We start from the raw sequence: 25,982 nt of genomic DNA, 5'->3' as shown, positions 1-25,982 counted from the left end.
AAGTCTCAACTTCCAATAACTTGTACAGTTGCCACATGATGCAGATATGGCTCTCATTGAGAGTAGGGGAGTATTCGTATAAAATAAGTTGAAGAGATGTTAATTAAGACACTTGATCTAGTGTTGGAAAAGAACTCCATCACTGTCATATGGGCCACTTTTGGGTGAAGTTCAGTCAAAGCTGGAAAATGCTCACCAGATTGTTGTTTTAAAAACTTTATATTAAACCAAAGGACCACATTGAGAACCAATCTAATAGTTTGTCAATGCTAGTATTGCAACCCCTGCAATTAAGAAAATGTCTATGACAACAACAAAAAGAAGATAAAAAATAAAAATCTAAAATGGATCAGAGCAAAACAGTGCCAGAGATTTAAAAACTCCACGGAGCAAACAATATTTTACGTTCACTTTCCCCACAGACAGTAAGACTATTGTGTACCAGTACTTGACATGAACTTCATTATGCCAGTCATGAAACACTAGCTGGAATGAGATTCATCACAAATCCAATATAAAAATATCTCTGAATCTGCAATCTTGCCTCGATATCTTATAGATACAGCCAGGTACTTTGATGCAACTTAAGTCTCATCGCCATGTACAGCAAGATCAAGAAAGTGTTAAACTTTCAGTGCTTTAACAATGACCAGTAGTGCATTTTTATGTCACCATGTCTAAAGATGGAAGCCATAATAAAATGAAGAATAGTGCATACTTTATTTAAATATTTTATACATGTTGTTTGGTATACAACAAATTGCACCCTCATCACCCCCCACCCCCCCCCCAAGGTAAAATGCACTCTGTTGTAATTTATTAGTATTTGAAATAATAACTCTCAAATCATAATACAAACTTTAATTTATTATTCAAACCAATGTACATTGTATAAAATCTTAATGAAAATACATGTGTATGTGAAAACAACAAGAGACACACACACAAAATATAGTTAATGGAGGGAATATGATTTCACTGGTACACACTCATACAAATAACAAATATTTACACATATCTAGTTCAGATGTATCACACAATACACAGCCCATAAAACAGTGCCAAGCAAAATATCTTACAAGAACTAATTAAAACTAATTTAAAAATGAGTCAATCATATACATGATATACAAACTGCATGGTGAAAAACAAACTACAATGAAAACAACTCCAAAAATGGCACACAGTATAAAAGTTTTAAAAAAACATGATTAATTAATATTTCACAAAATTGGAACATATGGTTTCAAACTAAGTATTTCATTTAAAAACAAGATGTTTTTGATTAGTGTGTGTAATCTTAAGATAAAATTAAAGTAGCTGATCCTAGTTTCCAAGGTAGTTGGTACATAACATTTTCTTGTTGCATATACAATGAAACCCTTCTAAACTGGACAATCAAGGGACCAAGTAAAAAGTCTACTTTTCATGGATATCAGCTTTAGAGAGGTTATGCACTGTACCAATATTTAAAAAGGGACCATGAAAAATGTCCAATTTTAAAGGAATTTGGTTTACAGAGGGTCCAGTTTAGAGGAGTTTCACTGCAATTACCAGAAACATGTTTAGTTTGGCCAAATTGATCAATTAAACAAAAGGTTGTAAGTAATATGCATGTTAACAGTAAAAATACTGTAATCGCCAAAAACATTTTGCAAAGCTTTTAAAATTACATATTAACTTTAAGGGCATCTTCTAGCTGTACTCGTATAGGGTGAGTGTGGGAATTGTCAATATTATAATTATTTGTCACTGTACTGGAAAAATCAAGTCAAAATAAATAATTGTATCCATTCAGTCAGTGTACACCTATCGTAGAACAAAAAGCTGCTGTTAACTGTAGTTTAGTTCTGTTAAAGCTGTTTCACCAATATATTGGCCACCAGTATAATGTACACATGTATAAAATATACATTGACTGCAATACATTTAATGGAATCTTTGCAGTGCAAAACTATAAACTAGATAAACAATTACTCTTCTCTTCCAGGCATCAGAATCAGTTGAGAATGGTGGTTCAGGTTGCTATATGTCCCAGAAAGTCAAAAATGGTACATGTACTTGGTTTTTGTCAAAATCATACTAAATTAAAAAAAAATTTAAAAGTTAAAATTAAAAAAATGACTTGCCATAGGGAAAGTACCAAGTACCTATATCTACTTGTCCCATACATTTTTCTACTTGTCCTACTGTTATAGTCATTAAATAAAAAATTATATAGCAAACAGCTTCATAGAATTTACTATATAGTATAAATAGAGAAACAAAAATTATAAATTCAAGACGGCAATACATTCTTGTTCTAAATTAAAATTTCACATTGCATTGGCATTGTGCAATAAGAATTTTAAACCACTGTTAAATTTTGATCCTTTTCTTTTACAATAGACGAGTCATTTATAAGCATATCTAATGATCAAAAGTGAGTTTTGTATGTTTGATAACTCATGGTAAGGTATATGATATCTAAGGCCACTCATAGTATTCTATTTCTAGTATTCTCTCAAAAATCAAACCCAACCAAACTCTGTGCTTACAAAACTTGAAGTCCTGACTCAAAACTTTGTTAGTCTCCCAACTTTTAACTAGAAGTGTACATGCTATTGATATGGGTTAGATTTTATTAAAGCCTTGAGCCTAAACTTTGAATTTTGATAAAAGATTAGTATATCATTTCAATTCAATTATTTCCAAGAGCTAGCGAAATAATTTTATGTAATAATTGAAATTCTGTTACAAAATAACTTATTTTGGGAGGGGTGGGTTGCAATTTTTAAAGTTAAATAGTACATTTTGCAAATTTGTTTGCACATCCAGAGCTAGCCCTGTTTCCGTATATGAATTATACAGACATGAACAATCAAAGGCTGTGGTCATTAATCAATGTGCTCTAGTGATGTCATTTAACAAAACAAACTGATTTTTTTTTATAAGCATGGGCCCTGCTTGTAAAAAGTTAAGATCTGTTCCAACTAAAGTATTTTGAGAACTTTTGCTTGCACAGTCAATGTGTCACATACAGCAGTTTGTTTCATTTGTGTTAAGCTGTGATTCAGTGACTATACATGTAACTGATTGCCCTCAGTGGACTTTGTTTTCTCCCTTCCCAAACACTGTCCCATGACAGGTTGATCAAAGTCTGTGGTACATCAGGGATTTATACAGGATTTTTCACCAGAGTCCCATGGCTGATTGGATTGGGGAAAATTAGCACGATTTTAGTCATAATTGAGAATTTTGGGGGCCACGGAATTTATGCATATGTAATATTATTTAAAACATATAATTAATTATATTCATTTTGTTTTAATACATTGTTCTTAATTAAATATATAATAAAACAAAATTCACCTATTTTCATTTTTCTGATTTTCACTTAATAATTATAAACTAGAAAGTTAAAAAAAACAAAAAAACACCACCACCTCAATATGTTTATTTACAAGTGCAAATACTATTAACTATTCCAAATAAATTAATATATATTATTTAGTGTACTATTAAAAAATACAAAACTGGTGGTTGCTAATATACATATTTCTTTAAAAAAAAAAAACCCAAAAGACCCCAAACATATTCACATTATTTAATTATTTCAAATTCCAAGTGATATCCTATTTTTTGAAGGTAAATAAAATACAAGGAACAACATTTTTTGTATGTACTGCCCAAGAAGATCGATACATTGCTTAGGTCAGTTTCATTACGGAGATCAAGCGCCGAAGATGGTGCTGAATTGGCCATGTTATCAGAATGTCTCAAACAGCCCTACCAAGAGTGGCACTCCAATGGACTCGATCTAATTAAAATTAGCTCCACTATTACATGTGGATCTAACAGCAGCCTGTTGGAGCTCATGTCCAGTTGACCTTTCATTCGACCAATCAAAACCTTACTTGCAAAATCATGCCAGTGATTTCAAAAGAATTTGAAAACATTTGGGATTATGCTGAGGGTATACGAAATAATTCGGGTGAATTACGAAGTATGCCGGAAACTAATTACAATATAAAATTTTATATAAAATTTGTTTCAAGACGGGGAAAAAATAAACCGTGATGGTATAGCCATAAAATCTGTTTACAATCCAAAGTTTATTACTACACTTTTCCCTGTTTTTTCAATGTTGAAATAGACCAACAAGTTCGCCTATTGCATAAATAGTCTTGCCTGATATTTTTAGAATTTGTATGCTCCCAAATAACGCTATAAAAGGCGAAGTGTAATTGGTCAATATTTAAATTGTTATTTATAGATGAAATGTTACCTGGACATGGGAGTCCACACAATTCTGTTAGATCTACTGGCTAGACCCAGTAGAGCTAATTTTAATCAGATTGCGATGGACGACTCCTGGAAAAAGGAAACGAGGAAGACCAAAAGAAACATCGAGAAGGACAGTAGAGAAGGAAATTCGAGAGGGCAGTCTGAGCTGGGGGCTGCTGGAGAAGCTGGCAAAAGATAGGCAGCAGTGGTGATCTCTGGTTACAGCCGTATGTGCTTCTTAGCACAAAGGGGATTAAACCTAAAACATGACTTGTTTCCGTTTGCATTATGCCTACAGTGTGTTACTTAGAATAGCAAATCATTGAGTACCAGTGTAAACAGCATGAAATCGTTTTTTGTCTGTTCAGCTTAGATGTGAATAAAATTAAATTGGTAAATAGATTAAGTTTTAGATGGTATATATATTGATGATGATTAGATTTTGATATCAGATGATATCAGGTGAATAATTGGGAATTTATAGCCAAGAAATTGGGAATTTTCTGTAACATTTGCTATTGGGAAGATGCCGATGTTCGATACTGTACAGCACCTGGATAAATCCCTATATACACTATTGTGTCTATGAAAATTCATAAAAAAGATTCTTTGCCCATAGGGTAGGGGTTTTGGAAGTACAAAGGAACCCCGTAAGATTATCAGTATGACATAAATATGTTTCATTTTAAGATATAAGGCACACATCCATTTCCATCAAGCTGCACTCAATACACACATAAAATAGAGGATCAAAGATGACCCATCTAAACAGACAAGTCAGCACAGAATTTTCGCAAAAACCTGTATTTCAAGATCCATCCTATTTGCAGGCAATGCTAATTTTTAAAAACTTTTTTTTTTATTATAAGAGTAGACATGGCATTGTTTAAAATGTGTCACAGTGTCATTAAACAAATATTATTTTCGTTTGTATTAATTTCAATGGACAGTTTGGATTTGATATCTAGGCCGTCGCCATGGACCAGCCAACAACTGATCTCCAAAGTATGTAATATAAATCTCACAGTGTTCTCTAATGGGTGTGTAAGGAGAAAATGGTACTGAAACTATTTTCTGCAGTGTGTAACTTCGGTCAAGGTCTATGCAGATGGGGAAGAAACATCACAGTTTTGGAAATAACTAAAACATAATACTTTTCCTGAGAATTTTTGTATATTGTGAAACTGATATTCTTTTCCCACTACACCGCACCAAACAAAAGTTGCTGATCAAAGTTATTTTTTGTGAGATAAAAATAGACACTCAGTGTCTGTTGTAATAAAATAAAACCCTCCCATCCCTACAAATGTCTTTCATCTTCTGTACTTTCATCAGAAAAATATCCAGAATGCCTGTGTTTCGTCAACTGTAAACCTTCTTTGTATGCGAGATGTAAACGTTTAAGTGTTTCAGCCATTCTCTCAGCTTGTTCATCACCTCCAAATTCTTGTTTCCATTTCCTCATCTGGCGAACATCTGACGTTTCTGTCTCCTGTTTCTGGATTTGACGTTTTACTTTCTCTTCTTGAGAATCCTAAAAACATCACAAACAGTTTCTTAGCATCTGTATTACACACTGAGACATGTCATAAAACACAGGAAATGATTTATTTGATTTCACCATGCAAATCTCTACAAGTGATAGAGATTTGTATATGATTATAAACAAAAATAGGAAAGAAGGAAATAGGAAATAGGAAATAAAAGAAACAGGAAAAAAAAATTGGGGGTGGGGGGGTGGGGGTGGTGGTGGTGTAAGAAACAGAAAAAAAAAACCCCTCACATATACCAATTTCACATTAATAAATGACCCAAATAATCCAGAATTTATTTAGCAAATTTGCTAATAAAAATGATAAAAATGGAGATTCTGTATCAGTGATAATTTAGTACGTTGAAACAAGCCCTAAGTTCAGCCAATGAATGTTCCTCTAACGTTAGCAAACTATTTGATTGGTTTAACGTGAAATGCATAAAACAATCTATCGGTCTGGCTGAATGCAGCCAAGATAACTTAAGAAATTAAGAAAATAAAACTAAACATAATATATATATATTTTTTTTTATTAACCCGAGTCCCCATATGAATAGTCCTGATCATGGTGTTGTTTCAAAACATCAGTCCAAACCACACTGATGGATGATGTTTCATTACTCATTCCATTATAAAAATGGTTAGAATATCTGCTTATATGTTTGTGTTTCTTTAGTATCTACATGGGCTGAAATAGAGAATACTACAAGATACCATTTATTTTACAAGTTGTTTTAAAATATTTCTGACAAGCAAAATTGAGTTCGATATTTTTTTAAACAATGAATTGTAACATAAATGGTATCTAATGGACATAAATTTAGTATCCTATTTCTTACATATCCTCAAAAGTTTTAAAATGTTTCACATCCAATAGCCGATCATTAATAAATCAATGTGCTCTAGTGGTGTTGTTAAACAAAAACAAACTTTAACTTTGTTTTCATTAGATGGTATGGCACTGGCGATCTGGTCATCATCTAGGAGCCAATCATATGTCTATAAATTGTTATCATACGTATATGTGTTAATAGTATATGTTATAAAAAATAAATGATGTGCTCACCAACAGGTGTTTAAGATAATCATTTTTATTAATCACCTTTACTGCTATGTCATCTGGGTCATTCAAATGAGTTTTTTGTGGAGTTACTCCTATTCTCAGATAGAAGCTTTTTGAATACTTTGGTGTGATTCTTGGAGGCTTGGAGTTTGGGTCTGCAGCTGGTCGGTGTGACCCAGAGGCTGACTTGGCATAGAGTGCCTCCAATCTGAAAAATATTCATCAACCCTTTTACACAATCAATTATTTTAGCAAATAAACCCACAAGAATCAGCTATTGGGTTTCAAACAAAAGTAAGTACATGAAAATTATTATTTACATTAAAAAAATTAAAATTCTCTGAAAAATACTAATAACACAGGTATTTTTTTTAATTTGGAATAGAATCTTCCAAATGTTTTAAAATTCGTTTAAAATTAATTAATTAAAATTAATTCCATTTCAACCAGTTGAAACTAATAAATATTAAAGAAAGAAGAAAACTTTGATAGTTTTCTACTTTTTGTGAATACTTAACCTGACCTCTAACCGTACTGCATTCCACCCCTTTCCCATAATATTTTATCGACTAGTCTAAACATCCCACAGCCAATCAATGGTGATAATTAGTTCTATTCCTAATGAAAACTTTCCCAAACAATCCAAACAAACCCTACAACATTATAGCATACATTTTACTTAAACATAATCAATTTAAAACATATGAGATTACTTTTTCTTTCGTTCTTTACGACGTTTGGTCACCTCATCATAACTTGGGAACATCTTATTGCCATCTAGGGGTGGTCGGTCTACTGGCTTCTTCATCATGGTTATCCGATTAAACTTCACCATGGTGCCATGTCCTCGAGGGCAGTAAAAATAGCGCTTGCCATGATATATACCATTGTGCACTGAATTCACTGAGGTAAAAAACAGAAGGCAATATTAATTTTGTTTAATAACACCTCAGTACTTTTTAAACTAGCCTTTGTCCTCATAACAACATGATCAACAAGACAAAATAAATTTATAAAATAATTTTATATTAATTATTTCATGTTGTAGGCCAGTGAACTGAACACAATTTTAAAGGGATGAAACTGAAATCTCTTTTAAATAAATGAGACATACAGTCTGATAAGTATTGGGCTTGAATCTCAGTACCGGCTCGTGTCCCAGTACTGGCTCCCACTCAAAGTAAGTTTAAATATTCAGTGGGTAGGTGTAAGGCCACTACACTGACATCTCTCTCACTAACCACTAACAAATGGACTCCTAACCCACTGTCTTGGACTAACATCTCGTTTGTGTCCAAAAATGCATGTTTGAACCTTAATTGGATATAAGCACGAAAATAAGTATAAACAAACAAAAGCATAAGACACTGAATATTATACAGTAAATGACCAAACTGATGCATTTCTAACAAGTGGGTAATTTCGATGCATGTAATTGCATTGTTTATTGTTATAAAATTGATATTCTTCCACTAAACAAATTACTGTAGATATTGAAATTAATGTGATCATAATATTAATGTGAAAAATTAAAGTTTGTGTTATTCACATTAATAATATGACATATTTATTTCTGTGTTTTGTCCAGCAAGTTATGTGTCACATGCTATTAAAACAAACAAAGAGTAAATGTCTCATACATTTATAAAACAACTGGAGCACAATGCATCATAGGCGAGACAAACTAATTGTCCAATAGTCCAGCAAAAGCCAACACAATCCATCGCATGTGAATGGGTTTTAGCACACTAATCCTGAGATCAACCATTTCTTTGTTTTAACTGTTCATGTTCACTGTAATGGTATCCTAATGTTAAGTCAAATTTAGATAACTATACATGTTACGTAAATGATTTCTGCAAAAATATGCTTTGAGTTGATCTCACCAAAAACACAAGGGACTAAACAGGTTAACTGATGTGTACACTGACATGTCAGTGAGTTCATCTCATTGAAGACGCCTGTAACTCAGATTTAACCAAAAAGTACACAGACATGTATTGTTAGGAAAGTAATATTTCAAAGGGAGGCCACTCGCATTAATTTCATGTCACATTTTAATCTGCCTACTGTCACATTAATTTAGGGACGCGTTAATTTCAGGATTTACAGTACATAAGAAAATCAATTTCTCACCATTGTCATCAAGTTTCACTCCTACATACAACTTGGGTGAAATTGCTTGGTCATCCAAAAACCCCACATGACGGACAATTCCTAGAACAAACAAAAATTTAAAAGTTTTTTTTGTTTAACGACACCACTAGAACACATAGAATGTCAAACATTTGGTAATTTTGACTCGCAGTCTTCAAAGGAAACCAATTTGTAGCAAGAGATCTTCTATATGCATTTTCCCACAGATAGTTAACCTCATACCTCGGCCTTTGATATTCCAGTTACTTACTGTAGAACAAACAAGGTACAAAATATTATTAGTCAAATATGAGTACAAAAACAGCTAAGCATAATGGATATATCTTCTTTTTTTTTTCTTCTTTTTTTTTTAGATGATGATATATTTAATACTAATGCATATTTACATGTAGATAGTAATATTAATAACACATTATAAATGGCTAGATAATAGAAATATATTTAAATAGGCTGGTTGATGTAATAAAATAATGATAAGTTTAGAAAGAAAGACTGTTAACAAGAAAAGCTGTAGTAGTAATTATAGTGGTAAGTAATAATGTCAAAATTCACGTCAAGCGCTCGCTTGATAATTGTTTCTCTTTTTTTCCATCAAATTACTTTCTTGACTGAAAAGTCATTTCCATGGTGCTCAAATACTCTTCATATCTACAATTTTTAAAAAGAATACATTTGTCTCTTTCGTATTTATTTTGCATTACGTTTTGAGCAGCTATTATATTTATTTCATCCCCCCCCCATTTTTGTATATATAATATTTAATATTTATTAACAGCCAATTTATAAACATGTCTTTTGTATCGCCAATTTGTCCAAATAAAATAATTGTTTGATTTAATTTTATTTGAATTCCTTTTTTGTTTAAAATCCAATTTACAACAGCATGCCACAGATCAGTCACTTTATTACAATAGTAAAATAAATGTGTTAATCTTTCTGGTGAATAATGTACATTCGTTAGTATCTGTGTATTTAATTTTATGTAAAAAAAAGTATTAGTTGTTAGTATCTGGTGTATAATTCTGTATTCAAAGCATATCAAAGTTGTATCTTTGGCAATTTATAATAGTTTCCCAATTGTTTGAGTCAAAAGCAAAACCTTGGTTTCTACATCTTATTTGTGATGTTGGTGTAGTAATTTCGTGATTTAATAATTTATACGTCTTTAATACCTGTTTGACTATATTAAATTTTACCGGAAATACAGGATTAGTTAGCAATGTAAAGTGACCATTTCTAACACTGTCTGCTTTATTTATAAATGCCTTAATGCTGTTTATAAGCTATGAATATTCTAAAAAGTGTGAGTTTACGTTTTATATACTTAAAAGTTTGTCAGTATCATGTTCTTTCTTCAAATTGTTGTTTTAAAATGTATCTAATAAGAGAAAGCGAGTTTGATTGTTTTTAACTGAGTTGTGAGATAAATGGTATATAATGAACACGAATGTATTATTCTATTTCTTAAATACCCTCAAAAACCAAGTTTTAAGCAAATTTTAACATCTTTTTTGACTAAAAGTTATTTATTTCTGTTGCACTTGTAGCTAACTTATGCATCGCAGACATGATTGTCAGGTTAATTATACATCACAGTGTAATCTATTTCCACTGTGTTCTTTTTCATTGGATACATGACACTGGTGACCTGGTCATCACATAGGAGCAACCAGTCATATGTCTTGAAATTGTTAACACATGTACGTGTGTTAACAACCAATGTGTTATCAAAAATAAGCATGATGTTCTCACCAACGGGTGTGTAAGAAACAGAAATATCTCAAAGACAGTGATCTTCGCCTTCCTCTGGCCAAAGATTGTTGGTTTTGTAGTATGTCTCTTACCTGGTTTTTTGCTATCAACGAGTACCCTGTCACCATAATGAAGAAGTTTGTCTTTATTTGCTGCGATGCCTGATGATGCAAGAGCACGGACGCTTGGAGGTGTCTTTAAATTAGATGCTGCATCACCAAATGACTCCTTGTAGAAACGTTTACATGGACCACAGGTACACAAGAATGGATCTTGCTCTGGCTGAAATTTTAAAAACCCAAAACAAACATGTATAAAAATATTTATTACCATTACATTATTATTATGATAGATGAATTTATTTAATATTAATTTTATAGCTAAGTGCTAAAGTTCAGTATGTTACAAAATAGTTAAAGTTGTTGTCTCTAGAATATTTTTAATATTTAAGCCTTTACAAAAGATCATCCCATTCTCTTTCGCACCTATGATGCATTTCAATACATTAAATACATTTTCCATTCCCTTCTGTCAGGCTATTTCCCATAGGTTGGTAGGCTTCTAGAATTGTCACAATGTTTTTATTTTTGTCTGTTGTGGGATATTTCACCATAGGCATACAGGCTCCCATTTTCTTTGGGGGGGGGGGGGGGGGGGGGGGGGGGGCTGATTTTTGCATGAATCTGGATTACAATGTTTATTCATATTACCATTACTGCCAAACAGCTATATAGGGTTGCAAACAAATCACTATGCATTTTTACATGGGTTACAACTAATATTTTGGGTAGAATAAAGAAAATACATGATGAAAAGTGTTCAGGCCAGCTCATTTTGCCCGAATTTCTCTATTATTTTTGCCTGAATTTGAGAATTTTCTCCAGGATTCGGGTGGGGGGTGGGGTGGGGGGAATGTCTCATATGCTTATGTTTCTCACATATGTTACTTAAAAAAATAAGAGTTTTGATTGAGGGGCTGTTTCTAAATTCCAACATGCATTTCTATATACCAGTACATATGATGGTACTTTAACAAGGCTGGATGGAGGATTTGCCATGAAATGTTGACACTAGGCCTATTCTGCTGTTTGCATAAGAGTTAAATGTACCATTAAACAGCAACAGTTGTAGAAACCTTTCCTGACATGTTATCCTACTTCATAATTTGACTGTTATTAAATTATTAGTTATGTACTAAAACATCAAGCCTTTTCCCTTAAAAGATGGGCTACTGAATTCCCAACTCATACACCTATATATACTTACAAATAAGGCCCAAAACACACCAAATCTATATTTGGGTCTGGATCTGCCGAGTATGGTACCAGTAAAAATTTAAACACATTGAACTGAATGGGACAAAATACATTCTGTGCCGCCATGAACTACAGATCTGGCAACCGACAAATTACAACATGTGCTATATTTTCACACTGGCTGCATGATGCACAATATTCGAGCCATACTTTTTAATTTTTATTTCCTCTATAATTACTACCACATTTCAATTCAATTATTTGTTAAAAACTGACAGTGCTGAAAAATTTTTCAAAGCCAAATAAAAATTTGCTAGTGGGTCGTAATTTTCTAATTAGACAAAAACGACACAATCAAAATTTTAATGATTCTGTTATTTACAAACTGTTGTGTAGGCATTCACTATTTTTATTACTTAATATTAATTCAGGCTTGTATTTTCAGAAGCTGTGACTGGTAGTTCCAATCCATGTGACCCATGAAAAGATAACTCTGCATGGGCTTCCATTATTATAATTTTTATATAACTTCATTCCTTCAGCTTATTGAGTATAACCAGCTAACCGGTGCACATGGTTGACAGTCTACTGGATAAATAATGCCTATCAATAAGCTGAAGGAATGTTGCCATCCCGTTAGGACAGTGCAGCTCGAAACTTTTAATGAAGAATTATTTCTGTTTAATTTATGGAAAATACTCAACAGACATAAAATTTGGTATATCTTGTTCAACTCTCTGGCCTTCTCGTGGTGAGCAAGGGACAACAGTAACATTTAACGTACTGGCAAACAAGATAAAAATAATTTTGATTGCCTTCTCCCCCCGGACTTTTTTAGAAGAAAACTGAGAAAAAGATGGGTAAGTAACAGTTTAAAACTTAGTACTTGTATTTTTGTTACTTGTAGAGAAATTAATTAACTTTTATTTTAAAGTATTATTTTTTGTTAACATTAGCAGTAACATTTTAATTATTGGCATATGAGAAAAATGTTTTAGTTTGATTTCATTTATATATATTTATTATTATTTATTAAAAAATGTATTATTAACATTTAAAAAATATCTTTGTAATTAAATTATATTTTTATTTCATTTCTATTCCTTAATTAATAAATGTTTTTTTTTTTTTATTAACTAATTTATTTTATATAATTTTATTTTATTATATTAACTTTAATTTATTTTTACTTTTAAGTTATTTTATTAACTTTAATTCATTTTTAGTTTTATGTTTTTTTTGCATTTATTATGGAACGAGAAATGATTTCACCGATCCTTTTTCACATACAACACTGTTCCACATGGGCGTACATAGGATTTTGAAAAGGGGGGTTCCAAAATAGATTGCAGAGATATTGGGCATATATTTCTATGTTGAGTTTTGAAAAGGGGGTTCCAAAATAGATTGCAGAGATATTGGGCATATATTTCTATGTTGAGTAAATATAATAATGTCAGATATATTAAATTATAAAAAAAGCGATTTCAGGGGGGGTTCGGTCGAACCTATGTACGCCCATGCTCCAAGTTTTATTTCCCTCCAATAAGGGCAGATAACAATAACCGCATGTTTTAAAAAACCACCACACAGTCAGACTTATTTCCTTTAATTCAAAGTAAAGATAATTTCAAAGTAAGTATTTCTTGGTCTCCATAAGCTCGAAATAGATAACAATACAGAATTAGGGGATAACTGTGGGAAAACTTGATGGTAGTTGTTATTTTGACTGCAATTCCATTCGAAGCAAAATTGCTCGATTAACCTTGGCTTATATTTGCACATGCATTTGAGGTTAATCTTGATGAACTATGTCAGCCTAGGATCTGTTAGAGAGGGTTATTGATGCTGGATTCCTTTTATTTGTGGACAGGTTTGCCTGCAATAAGAAGATTGACTATACTGCAGTTAAGAGTCTTTGAAAGTGGTTCCGGCTGAAAAAAACTACTTTTTTTTTTTTTTTACAAGTTTTTGATTAGTTAGTTCACCATGTCGGCAGTTGTCCATGGCAATAAAACGTTTTCCAAATAATGTACATATCTTACTTTTATTAAATCAAAATTTCATCTTGTCTTATCTCCTTCACTGGTGCATTTTTGCAAAAACTGGCCTAAATTTGACAAAATCATTGAACAATGAAGGAGATGAAAAAACAAGTTGAAATATTTGAAGAAATAAAGGTAAGATATGTACAATTATGTTGAGTAGAGATACTCTTACACTAAATGTGAGCCAAATCTGAGTTGATGACCGTGGAAGATTTCTTGACTTTAGTTAAGTCCATATGGAATGACCCAAAATGGACAGCTATTATTACTGTATACTACATGCAATATAAGGTTAGCTCCAACAATAGGATCATTACTATCATATTTTTTCTCAACTATCCCATTTCTATTCTATCTACTCTCTACCTTTTATTACTATATATTAAAATATATTAATTATGTTAAATATTTTATGCCATTGGACATTGTTATTATGCTTTAGATATATATTATTATGAATATTGTCTGATGTCCATCTTGTTTAGGAGAGCACTTATATAGGCTCTGCCTGTTGTGCAATCCTTTTGATTCTTTTTTGACCAGTAAAATATCTCAAAACAAAATGTATTAATAATAGGTAATTTTTTAATAACCCAAAATGATTACTAAATAGATCTACTCTTGAATTTTTTGGAAAAACTCGCTACGGAAAAATCGTCAACAAGCAGTATTGTTTAGTCCAATTATAGCATAACTGTTTGAAAAGCATTTTTATTGTTACTGCTAAAAATCTCACGGAATACATTAGTCCAAACACCCACTCCGAAAATACAACATCCACGAAAAATGGTCTTCGTACCATATTTCTTAACTCTCGATCGGCTCTAGTGGAATTTGCGCTCGTTTTTACAAAAGTTAATATTACAAATGATCATATATTACGAATACACGTTATAAATAAATATTATGCAAAGTATGAAACCTCGTTGTCTTGACTCTTCATGCTTCCATTTAAATCTTGACCGTCAGATAAGCTCCGTTGTCAAGAGCAAAGCTTCCATGACACCTGTTGACTTCCGGTTCTAGTGGACAACATACAAATTTCACTTATAACATTAACAATTGTGAGTTATTACACTGACAAAATAATATTGACAATATGTAGATGATAGTTTGTTTTTTGCAATGACTACTTAATACACATAGTGTGATCTACCGAGCTAATAAACAATAAATGATGCATAAGATCTAACAGTAGCACTATGACACAAGGGGCACTTACTTCCGTCTTTAGATTTTTAAGAAATAACATCACATGTCTGTGAGTTTACGAATAGCAAGACGGCCACGGTAAGTTAACGATTTTAAACCAGAAATTTATATTTTATGATGGTCAGTGTTCAGGTTTTGCTTTTTAACGTAAGATATGCTTAACAGCTGTCACTTCTCTGCTTCAAATTTTAATTTGTTATAGGGCCTACCCCAACCAACTTTCAGTTCCACTAACCCACTAAACATGTTTGTTTGTTGGGCGTTTTTTATTTGTGTGGTGTCAAAATTGTTTCAATTTATCTTGACATAAAAAACAAAGTAACAAGTTGTCCAGTATTTTTTACTAGAGCTGGCCTGTATACTGTTCGCATAGTATATGGGGCACATTAAGGCAATACTTTTCTTAAGGTATATCTCAACGTCCCTAACTGCGTTATGCTTCCAATTCCGTTCACTTTGTTTTCTCGTGCACGGTTCATTGGCATGTTGTTCATTTATGAGGTTTTTCTTCACAGTTCACGAACATTTTCATAAATAATAAAGTTCAGAAAAGTAAGTATCTAAATACAAAACTTTACAAACCCCTAAAACCATTAATTTTACTATGTCGTTTTTGTTTATTCCTTAAAATTACCGATATCGGGTCCACCTGATTCGTAGAAATTGACTTAAAATGGAGAAAGATGAATTAACATTCGGTGCGTGTCACGTGTCCTCACATGTGCCATATCAACAAGGCCAAAGCATTTAATTTTTACTATTTTTAAGACCCCAGTTGTTAGAATTTGTTTTCAATTATTATATTCGATCTGCAAAAGGTATGCTACATTTTTGTGCCTCTATTGTAGTGAATAGTATTCATAATCCATTCATAACAGTTGTAAATAATTTTGAATGTATAAATTGTGTTAATTAAGAATCAATTCATTAAAAAAATTATATTTTACAAACTGGTATAAACGTAATGCCTATCAGTATTGACATCAAGTGTTATTCATGTGTAAAACGTGGACTGGACCAGAATGCTTGACAAATTGAATTTTTCCTTTAAAAAAAATATTTATCTAAGTATTCGTCAACTGTGCATAGTTAAGAAACATATATTTTTTCATTTAGTGGCTTTAAAAATGGAAAATGACTTAACAGCACATGAGCGTTACCATACTTTTTGCAAACGCATGCGCCTGAACACAGTTAGAAACGTTGCACTCTTTCCTGTTTACCGGAGGGCGTTTCACTTTTGTTTACTAGAATGGATTTTTTTTTACATCCAAATTGTTGATTTTTTACATTAATTGATTACAATCTATTTTGTTTCACGTATCGTAGCAGAAAAATGTCAAAAACATTTCCGTAAATATCGTATTTGTGTTTTTGTCGTTAGGTGAACGCAGTTTGGGACGTCAATGGTATATTATATCAATATTTTGTGAGTGTGATAGGTTATTCATTTTTGGTTTGTGTGTCCATTTGGTGCATTATTTCGCTCTCCCAGAAAGAACATAGGTTAAGTTTAGGGTTAGGGTTAAGAAAATCATACAGTAATGATAAGTTTAATTACTTTTGTCAAAATGTTAACTTGAAAAAACAAAAAAACAAAAAAATGTTTGCATATGGCGCCATACCCATTTCAGGGTTCGCACAGGTGCTCGAAGTGCATTTGAAAAGGGAGAACAAACAACAAAAGAACAGTGATAGAAACTTTGTGAAATGTAAGCACTTGGAAGAATTGACCAGGGAAAAGAAACGATTGTGTGATGATGTTCAGGCTCTTGAAGCCTCGTGTGATGATGTGGCCACTCAAGCTGAAAGATTGAACAACAGGGAATTTATTGTCAAGTTTAACTTATTTAGAAACGCTATTAAGGAAAAACAAGCCAAGTTCGAAGGGGTTAAGGACTCCATCCAGCAGACCATGAAGGAGTGTCAGTGAACACTTGAAGCAGTGTATAATTATATGTGCAATGACAGTCTACTTTTTATTACTAGGTAAATTTATTTAAAACATGTTTTTGTGTCCTTGAAAAATGAATTTACGTACTTGAAAAAGTCCTTGAAAGTCCTTGAATTTTATTTTCTCAAACCTGTATGAACCCTGCCATTTTACCCTCTGGCAGAAACTCTGCATTCGGTATCGGTATCATGTCAGTATCAATTTACTGTACCAAGCAAATATCAAAATACCAAAATTTCGGTATTGAAAAATGTTTTATGCCATTTAGAGTTGTTAGTACTAACAATCAGTGTTTCTGCCAGAAAGAAATGTTTGGGTATGGCGCTTTAGAATTCAGTGCAACCACAGTCAACAGGGGGTATAGGGCGCATCCCCCAGAATGAAAATGGGTTAAGTTTAGGGTTAGGGTTATACAGTAATTAATTTTGTGAAAAAATTAACTTTAAAAAAATAAAAGTTAGGTATGGTGCCATACTCGTTTTATTCTCTGGCAGAAACCCTGACAATATAACTGACAAACACAAAATAGCTGAAAAGAAGAGAGATGGGGAATTTAATTTTATTTAGATGAAATTACCTGGTGAGACTTAAACTCGAGCATGCATTTAATGCCAAGTGGGCGGGACGTAGCCCAGTGGTAAAGTGCCCACTCGATGCACGGTCGGTTTGGTATCGATCCCTGTCAGTGGACTCATTGGGCTATTTCTTGTTCCAGCCAGTGCTCCACAACTGGTGTTACAAAGGCCATGGTATGTACTATCCTGTCTGTGGGATGGTGCATATAAAAGATCCCTTGCTGCTAATTGAAAAAGAGTAGCCCATGAAGTGGCGACAGCTGGTTTTCTCTTTCAATATCTGTGTGGTCCTTGACCATATGTCCTATGCCATATAACTGTAAATAAAATGTGTTGAGTGTGTCATTAAATAAAACATTTCCTTCCTTAATGCCAAGTATACCGAAAATACTGCTCGATATCGGTATTGTATCAATACTGAATACTGTACCGATACCGAGGTAAATCACTCCCAAAATATTGATACTGAAACTGAAAATTTCAAACATCATTGTTTGGCTTCTTACACAATAAGCAGGGTGGGATTTAGCTTTAGTGGGATGCATTGTGCTAATATAAATCGGTGTCCTTTGGTTTTCTATAAATATGAAAGAGTTGAAAGTATAAACCTGAAACCTCCCCCCACCCCCCGAAAAACGAAACACAAACAACTTTGAATAATAACGTTATATATTCAACATGTTTCAAATATCCCAATGTAAACACACCAAATGTGATTAAAATATATTCTTGCTAAATATACTCTTCAAAAGAAGAAACGCAAAACCACATTGTCGTAACATTTGGAGAATTGATTTAATTATTGAATGGTGAGTCCGATAATTACCAAATGTTGCAGGATTGTTCACAATTCACTCTAGTCCATTGTGAGTAAGTGATAGGACACACCACCAATGTCAAGGTCATCTGGAGTCAATAGCGGGTGTGGCCTCCGCGTGTGTTGACAACTGCCTGGCACCGCCTGCCAGTTGAAGCAACCAGAGTACGGATGACGTCCCGGGGGATAGTGGCCCACTCGGCCTGCAAGGCTGCTGCCAGCTCGGGCAGGGTCTGGGGCTGTGGTTGTCGCTGTCGGAGGCGTCGGTCCAACTCGTCCCATAGATGCTCAATTGGGTTCAAATCCGGTGATATCGATGGCCAAGGAAGGACATTAATTGTTCTGTAGGAAAGCCGTTGTGAGACGTGCTGTGTGAGGCCTGGCGTTGTCATGTTGGAACACTGCGTTGGCGTTGGCCATAACTGGAACGATGTGTGGCCGGAGAATCTGGTCAATGTAGCCCTGTGCATTCAGGTTGCCCTGCACGTGGACCAGGTCAGTTCTGCCAGTGTGTGAGATGGCTGCCCACACCATGACACTACCCCCGCCGAATCTGTCCACTTCCTGCACGCAGTTTGCCGCATAACGTTCACCACGACGCCTATACACGCGACATCTTCCATCATGACGTCGGAGCAGAAATCGGGACTCGTCACTGAACCACACCTGTCTCCATCGCAGTTGAGGCCATTGTCGATGAATCTGGCACCACTGCAGTCGGGGTCGACGGTGTTGTGGTGCTAAGATGACACCTCGAACTGGACGTCTGGCACGAATTCCTACCTCACGTAGGCGATTTCCGTAATCTGGTCGGATATCCTGCGCAAACCTGGTTTTTGCTGCGGCTGTGGAGGTGGCAGTAGTCCCGAAGGTGGCGTACCCGGATGTAGCGGTCCTGCTCGGGGGTAGTGACCCGTGGTCGACCGGATCTAGGGAGGTCACGTGTTGATCCATGTTGCTGGTAACGGTCCCACAGTCTGGAGATGGTGCTTGGGGACACATGGAATGCCCTGGCAACGGCCGTTCTGGATTCGCCTGCGTGTAGTCGGCCGATGGCATTGTTTCTCTGCGGTTCACTGAGACGTGGCATGTCCTGGATTGTCAACTGTCGGCCAGATACAGAGGCCAGGCAAGCGAACACCCTGCACTTTTATACTGTCGGTGTTCATGTTGCACGTGCAGAGAACGCACGTGCAGTGGTGACATGGTTTGCACGTGGCTGCGTTTTTGCGAATATTCACATTTTGGAACTTTATTGTACAGTAGCTGCGTTTTATCGAATGTAACCGTGGGAATGTGTTTGGGACATGCAATGACCTTATATTCACAAAGCATGAACCGGTAGGAAACATAAAATCGGAGTTATAACCCATTTGTACCCTTTTGCGTTTCTTTTTTTGAAGAGTATATATTGGGGAAAACCGAAACTGTTATCATACATTACCAAACAATGGACATTTTATTAAAAGTAACATATTTTGCTCTTTAAAAATGCCCCTTCACTAAAATAACCATAATTTTTGTTGGTGTATACTTGGTATCTCACAATATTTGATAAATTACCTTCAATGCATACACAACTAAATGAACATAATTTTGAATAATTTCTGAGAAGTACATTTTTCAAAATTTCTCTTGTCAAAAATTAACAATGTTGGTGTTTTTGCCCATATTGGTATACATTGTATTAATTAATAATTAATTAATGGGTGCAGCTATTTTGGTCCATCCTCTGATGAGCAGCTAGTTACGTAAAAATACTTAACGAGTCACATCAGGTCTTACTCCGTAACAGTCTGTTGATTTTTATGAAATGATGAAACAGGCATGTGTCACAATGTTCTGTATTATAATATCCATCCCAGTAGGCAAGAAATAAGTATATATTACTTTACTATACAAAATAAATGGTCAAACTGGCTACAAAACAGCATTTTTCAGTAATTTTGCTTTATATCTGACAGTGATTTGATAAGTTGCAAATGCACCAATTTTGGGATTTTCCATCTTTGTCTAGTATATATGTATAATTGTTTAAACTTTACACACATTCTAGTTTTGTACAAGGCAGTGTATGCACTAGAGCTGCAACAAAGTGAATATGGGTCCTTAATAATAATTATTCACAAATCTGTTAATTTACTAACTTCATGAGTGGAAAAACACCAGCAATGAACACCATTATTAAAAACTGTCATTAACACTCATAGTTTTTACTATTCCTGAATATCATTGCTATCATAATTGATCCAACGTGCATGTCATTTTAAAAACTCTGAATTTACAGATGGAGGAAGAAAGGAAAATGTTTTATTACATACCTACACATGTATTCCATCTTACTATAGTGATAAAGACATTTTGAAACCGTGTGATAAATTTATTTTGTATCGCACATATTTGCAATATGGACTGGAACTTTTAAATGGGGAATTTCCTTTTTCTTTTTACTGCAGTTAGCACCTATTATTTACTGACATCAAATATGATTTACAAATGACGTCACATCATATTTGAAATGTTACACAAGGCTGCCACAGAGTATGATTCTTAGCGTTAAGTAAATCCATGAAAGGAGTTTTGATAATAGATTTAACAAAGTGGTGTTATAACGTTAAATTAAAAACTATTTTTATAAAACATAAAAGAAGGTATGTAATAAATACAGAACTTCACATATGTTGTTTTCACTTCCTAGCACTTGTTTATTTTGCGAAAGAACATACCACTTGACCGCTACGCAGTCTTGTGGTATATATTCTTGTGCAAAATAAACGTGTGCAATAAATAGGAAGTGAAAACAACGTACATGTATGTGAAGTTCTGTATATTTATTTAATGACACAGCACATGTTATTTACGGTTATATGGTATCAAATATATGGTTACGGACCACACAGATATTGAGAGAGAAAACCCACTGTCGTAGCTTACACCTAGACAGAAACATGTTGAAGTTCTGCTCTCGGTGCTTCAGCATTGTTCAGTCCATAGCATGTCATGTTTAAAACAGCTATGAATTTACACCTAGAGAGAAACCTGTTGAAGTTCTGCTCTCAGTGCTTCAGCATTGTTCAGTCCATAGCATGTCATGTTTAAAACAGCTATGAATTTACACCTGGAGAGAAACCTGTTGAAGTTCTGCTCTCAGTGCTTCAGCATTGTTTAGTCCATAGCATGTGTGTGTGTTCTAGATTGGGAAGTCAGTGCTGGAGAAAAGTGAGAAATACAAATTTAAAAAGTAAATATTATGTTGTTTTTTTGCATACCGTTCAAAGTACATGTACACTGTATCACTGTGGTAGTTAAACTTTGCACTCATTAAAATTTATTTCTTGGAAATAGGATTCTGTCCCGGACCAGACCAGTGGTATAGGGGCATGTTAAAAGGGTACTCTCTCTCTCTCTCTCTCTCTCTCTCTCTCTTTCTGCAATAGGCATGAAATATAGCCCACAAAATAAAAGTAACATATGACATTTTGATATGATTTAGTTAAAGTGCATGTCATCAAACTGCAATATGATTTAGTTAAAGTGCATGTCATCAAACTGTGATATGATTTAGTTAAAGTGCATGTCATCAAACTGTGATATGACTTAATTAAAGTGCATGTCATCAAACTGCGTGACATCCAACTACATTAAAATAAATTTGTGCTGATTGTGATTTGTTAACAGTTTGTTTTGTTTAATGACACCACTAGAGCACAATGATTTATTAATCATCGGCTATTGGATGTCAATAATTTGATGCTATTGACCCTCTTACAGAAAGGGGCGGGATGTAGCCCAGTGGTGAAAGTGCTCGCTCAATGCACGGATGGTCTGGGATCGATCCCCATCGGTGGACCCACTGGGCTATTTCTCATTCCAGCCAGTGCACCACGACTGGCATATCAAAGGCTGTGGTATGTACTACCCTGTCTATAGGATGGTACATATAAAAGATCTCTTGCTGCTAATCGAAAAGAGTAGCCCATGAAGTGGCGACAACGGGTTTCCTCCCTCAATATCTTTGTGGTCCTTAACTATATGTCCGACACCATATAACCGTAAATAAAATGTGTTGAGTGCATCATTAAATAAACCATTTTCCTTCCATTTTCCATAACCGTAAAATAATGTGTGGAGTGCGTCATTAAATAAAACATTTCCTTCCTCTCACAGAAAGGATAGCACATACCACAGCCTTTGATATACCAGTCGTGCACTGGCTGGACTGAGAAATCGTGATTTGCATCATATTACTGATGGAGGTGACTTAAGAACAGTAAATTACAAAAATGTCAAATTAAAATGTTATTTTAGAAGTGTTTATCAAGGTATCTAGGTATTTGTCTCGGGAGAGCCTCGACAAATATAGATTAACCTAGATTGGGTTGCTGTTTTGCACATTAAAAAACACTTGTCATCAATCTTCTCTCTCTCTCTATATATATATATATGTTGTAGAGTAAGTAACCATCTACCCCATTTGGGCCCTACTGTTAACAAATAAGGTTCCAGTAATAAAGTTATGTTTGTTCCATGTTTGTTTTTCCTTTTAATCAATTTTCTTTCTTATTTTAAGTTAAAAGTTCAAGCATGCTGTTCTGGACACATACCTTTAACAGCGATCTGGGCTGTGTGTCCAGGACAGATTGTGATTATATTTATTTAGTGATCCATGTTAATATAGATAATAATATAATGATAATTAACTTACAGGACAGTGTGTGTGTTGAAAAGGTGGGGGATGTATATAGCTCATTAGATAGAGCACTCACTTGAGTTGCTTGTACTGTAGTATCAAACCCCTTTGGTGATCCAGCTGGGATATTTCCTGTGACAACCAATACTCCACAACTGGTATCAAAGGCCTTGGTATTTGCTGTTCTGCATATAGGGAATTCATATAAAAGATCTCTTGCTGCTAATGGAAATATGTAGCATATTTCTTGTGAAGACTATGATCATGTCAGAAATATAATTATCCATCAGTGATTAATCAATGTGTTCCATTATGTGGTGTCATTCTTTTGTTTAACAATACCACTATGGCACATTGATTTATTAATCATCGGCTGTTGAATGTCAATATATGCACCATCCCACAGACAGAATAGCACATACCATGACCTCTGATTTTACAGTCATGGTGCACTCTCTAGAATGAGAAATAACCCAATAGGCCACCAACGATGATCAATCCTAAACTGGCCACGCATCAGTTGAGCACTGGGCTATGTCATGCCCTTATGTGGTGTCGTTAAAAACAAATTTCTAACTTTTTATTGAAGTGGAGGTAGCCCAGTCAGGGCCCCCCATTGTTGAGACATCAGTCTCAAATTATTGTTAATTATTCTTTGCAAATGGTTTACGTCTGAATTACATACATGTAAATGTCATGAATAGGCTATAGCCAGCTGTGGCATGTTTAATTCAATAAAAGGATATATAGTCGTGTACCTGAATGTGTGTGTTGGAGTGCTGGTATCAGCTGCCAAGTGGGGCATGTCGATGTTAATGATATCCACATCTCAACACTGAAGGTTTGTCGACAGTAAGTTAAATCACTTTATGTACACATTTAGTCCTGTATCTGTTTGACATGTTGACTTGTTGATCAGTGTTTTGTTCACATAATGTGTTTTGTCCAGCAATAGTCCATCAAGCTATGTGTCACCTGCTATTAAAACAAACAAAGATTAAAATTCTAATACTTTTATAAAATAACTGGAGCACAATTCATCATAGGCAAGACAGACTAATTGTCTAATATTCCAGCAAAAACTGACACAATTCATCGTGCATAAATGGGTTTTAGCATGCTAATCCTGAGGTCGACCATTTCTTTGTTTTTACTGTTCACATTTGCTGCAAGTTTGTCAGCATATCTTAGGAAGATATGTTGTAATGTACATGTATGCTAATATTTAGACAGATTTAGGTAACCATACACGTTAGGTAAATCATTGTTGAAAAAATATGCTTTGAGTTGATCTCACTAAAAACTTTAGGAACTAAACATGTTAATTGACATGTACACTGACATGTTAGTGAGTTGATCTCATTGAAGACACCTGTAACTCCGATTCAACTATAAAGTACACAGACGTGTGTTATTAGGAAAGTACTTAGTAATATTTCATAGGGAGGCTATTCACATTAATTTCATGTCACATTTTAGTCTACCCATTGTCATTAATTTAGGGATGTGTTAATTTCAGGATCTACTGTATATGTTTGTAATTTTTAAATGGATAACAGTAAGATAACTACTGTTTAAAATTTGTCAAAGTGCACCTACACAAACGAAACAGTGATATGTTGGCTACAATATTTCATTGTAGGATAGCATAACATACTGAATCATTTATTGTTAAAAAGCCGACAAACATGCTAACCTCAAAACATTTCACTTCAAAAACTGTAATTAGATTAAAAGATAATTTCTGAATATGTACAACTCTTGATTACATACCTATTCAGTCTTACTATAGTGATAAACATGTTTGCGAACTGTGTGATAAATTCCCTTTTTATTTTTACTGACGTCTTATTTATAAATTATGTCACATCGTATTTGAAACATTACACAAGATTACTGCAAAGTATGATTCTTAATGTTAAGAAAATCCATAAAAGGAGGATTGATTAATAGATTTAAGAAATTGTAGTTATGACGTTAAATTCAAAATAATTTTTGTAAACACTAAAAGAAGGTATGTAATAAATACAGAAATTCACATATGTTGTTTCACATCCTATTGTGCTCGTTTATTTTGTAGCAAGAACATACCACTCGACCACTACACGGTCTCGTATATATTCTTGCGGAAAATAAACTAGTGCAATAAATAGGAAGTGAAAACAATGTATGTGAAGTTCTGTATATTTACCAGCTATTATTAAAAAAATTTGCACTAAAAGACCTTTGTGTCTTCAGAAGAGACAAAACGCCTGAAAGTGAGATCTACAGCGCTGAGATGTGTAAATTCAGGGTTTTCTCTTGTTAATGTTCTCCAGGTTATCTTCCACGGACGACGATGATGAGGATGATTCTTGTATTGATGAAATTCCACTGATGGGGGAACACTTCGAACTTGATGAGAGTGACCTGCTCATGACAGCACGGAAACAGAGGCGATTTTCTGCTCGAAATGTTGCCCACTTCCTGGCAGGTGGATGGATCAGTGTCTGTGCAAGGTAAGCTGGGATGCATAATAATTAATAGATTTTCTGTTTCTTGTAAAGTAACTCTTTTTGCCTACTACAATGTATAAAAATATCAGTTACACAAGCAGAACTGTGATCAATATGTAATATATTAACTGGTAGTTGGGTATGAATATTATGCCATGTGTGA

General features: G+C 34.1%; 2 protein-coding genes across 3 annotated transcripts in view; one reads left to right on the top strand and one right to left on the bottom strand.

Annotated features, from left to right (window-relative positions):
* Window positions 1–4,231: 4,231 nt before the first annotated feature.
* LOC121388884 lies at window positions 4,232–15,095 on the bottom strand. Its single transcript, XM_041520413.1, has 6 exons — window positions 14,999–15,095; window positions 10,865–11,054; window positions 9,000–9,080; window positions 7,577–7,766; window positions 6,903–7,071; window positions 4,232–5,800 (listed from the first exon to the last, which is right to left on the bottom strand). Exons 1-6 carry the CDS (start codon window positions 15,017–15,019, stop codon window positions 5,567–5,569), a joined length of 885 nt encoding a protein of 294 aa, XP_041376347.1. The 5' UTR covers window positions 15,020–15,095; the 3' UTR covers window positions 4,232–5,566.
* Window positions 15,096–15,297: 202 nt separating this feature from the next.
* LOC121388099 (probable phospholipid-transporting ATPase IIB) overlaps window positions 15,298–25,982 on the top strand; it is a 46,064-nt gene continuing 35,379 nt past the window's right edge. The window contains exons 1-2 of one of the 2 annotated variants that reach the window (XM_041519314.1): window positions 15,298–15,366; window positions 25,643–25,822. In XM_041519314.1, the coding sequence (XP_041375248.1) occupies window positions 15,332–15,366; window positions 25,643–25,822 (215 nt within the window). In that variant the 5' untranslated portion in view covers window positions 15,298–15,331. Of the gene's footprint in view, window positions 15,367–24,087; window positions 24,177–25,642; window positions 25,823–25,982 lie in introns of those variants that run through there. The other variant, XM_041519315.1, reaches the window with a different exon arrangement.

This window comes from Gigantopelta aegis, chromosome 14 (assembly GCF_016097555.1).
Source record: "Gigantopelta aegis isolate Gae_Host chromosome 14, Gae_host_genome, whole genome shotgun sequence".
NCBI lineage: Eukaryota > Metazoa > Mollusca > Gastropoda > Neomphalida > Peltospiridae > Gigantopelta > Gigantopelta aegis.
The sequence above is the reverse complement of the archived record's forward strand: the minus strand, read 5'-3'. Positions and strand labels throughout refer to the sequence as shown.

Bases quoted from the DNA above. Each gene is read 5' to 3' on its own strand.
- LOC121388884 (XM_041520413.1), bottom strand. From the start codon at position 15,019: ATGAAGAGTCAAGACAACGAG. The intron at 9,081-10,864 runs GTAAGAGACATA...TGTTTGTTCTAG, and splicing joins CGTTGATAGCAAAAAACCAG to GAATTGTCCGTCATGTGGGG. The intron at 7,767-8,999 runs GTGAGAAATTGA...TTTTTACCTCAG, and splicing joins AGTGAAACTTGATGACAATG to TGAATTCAGTGCACAATGGT.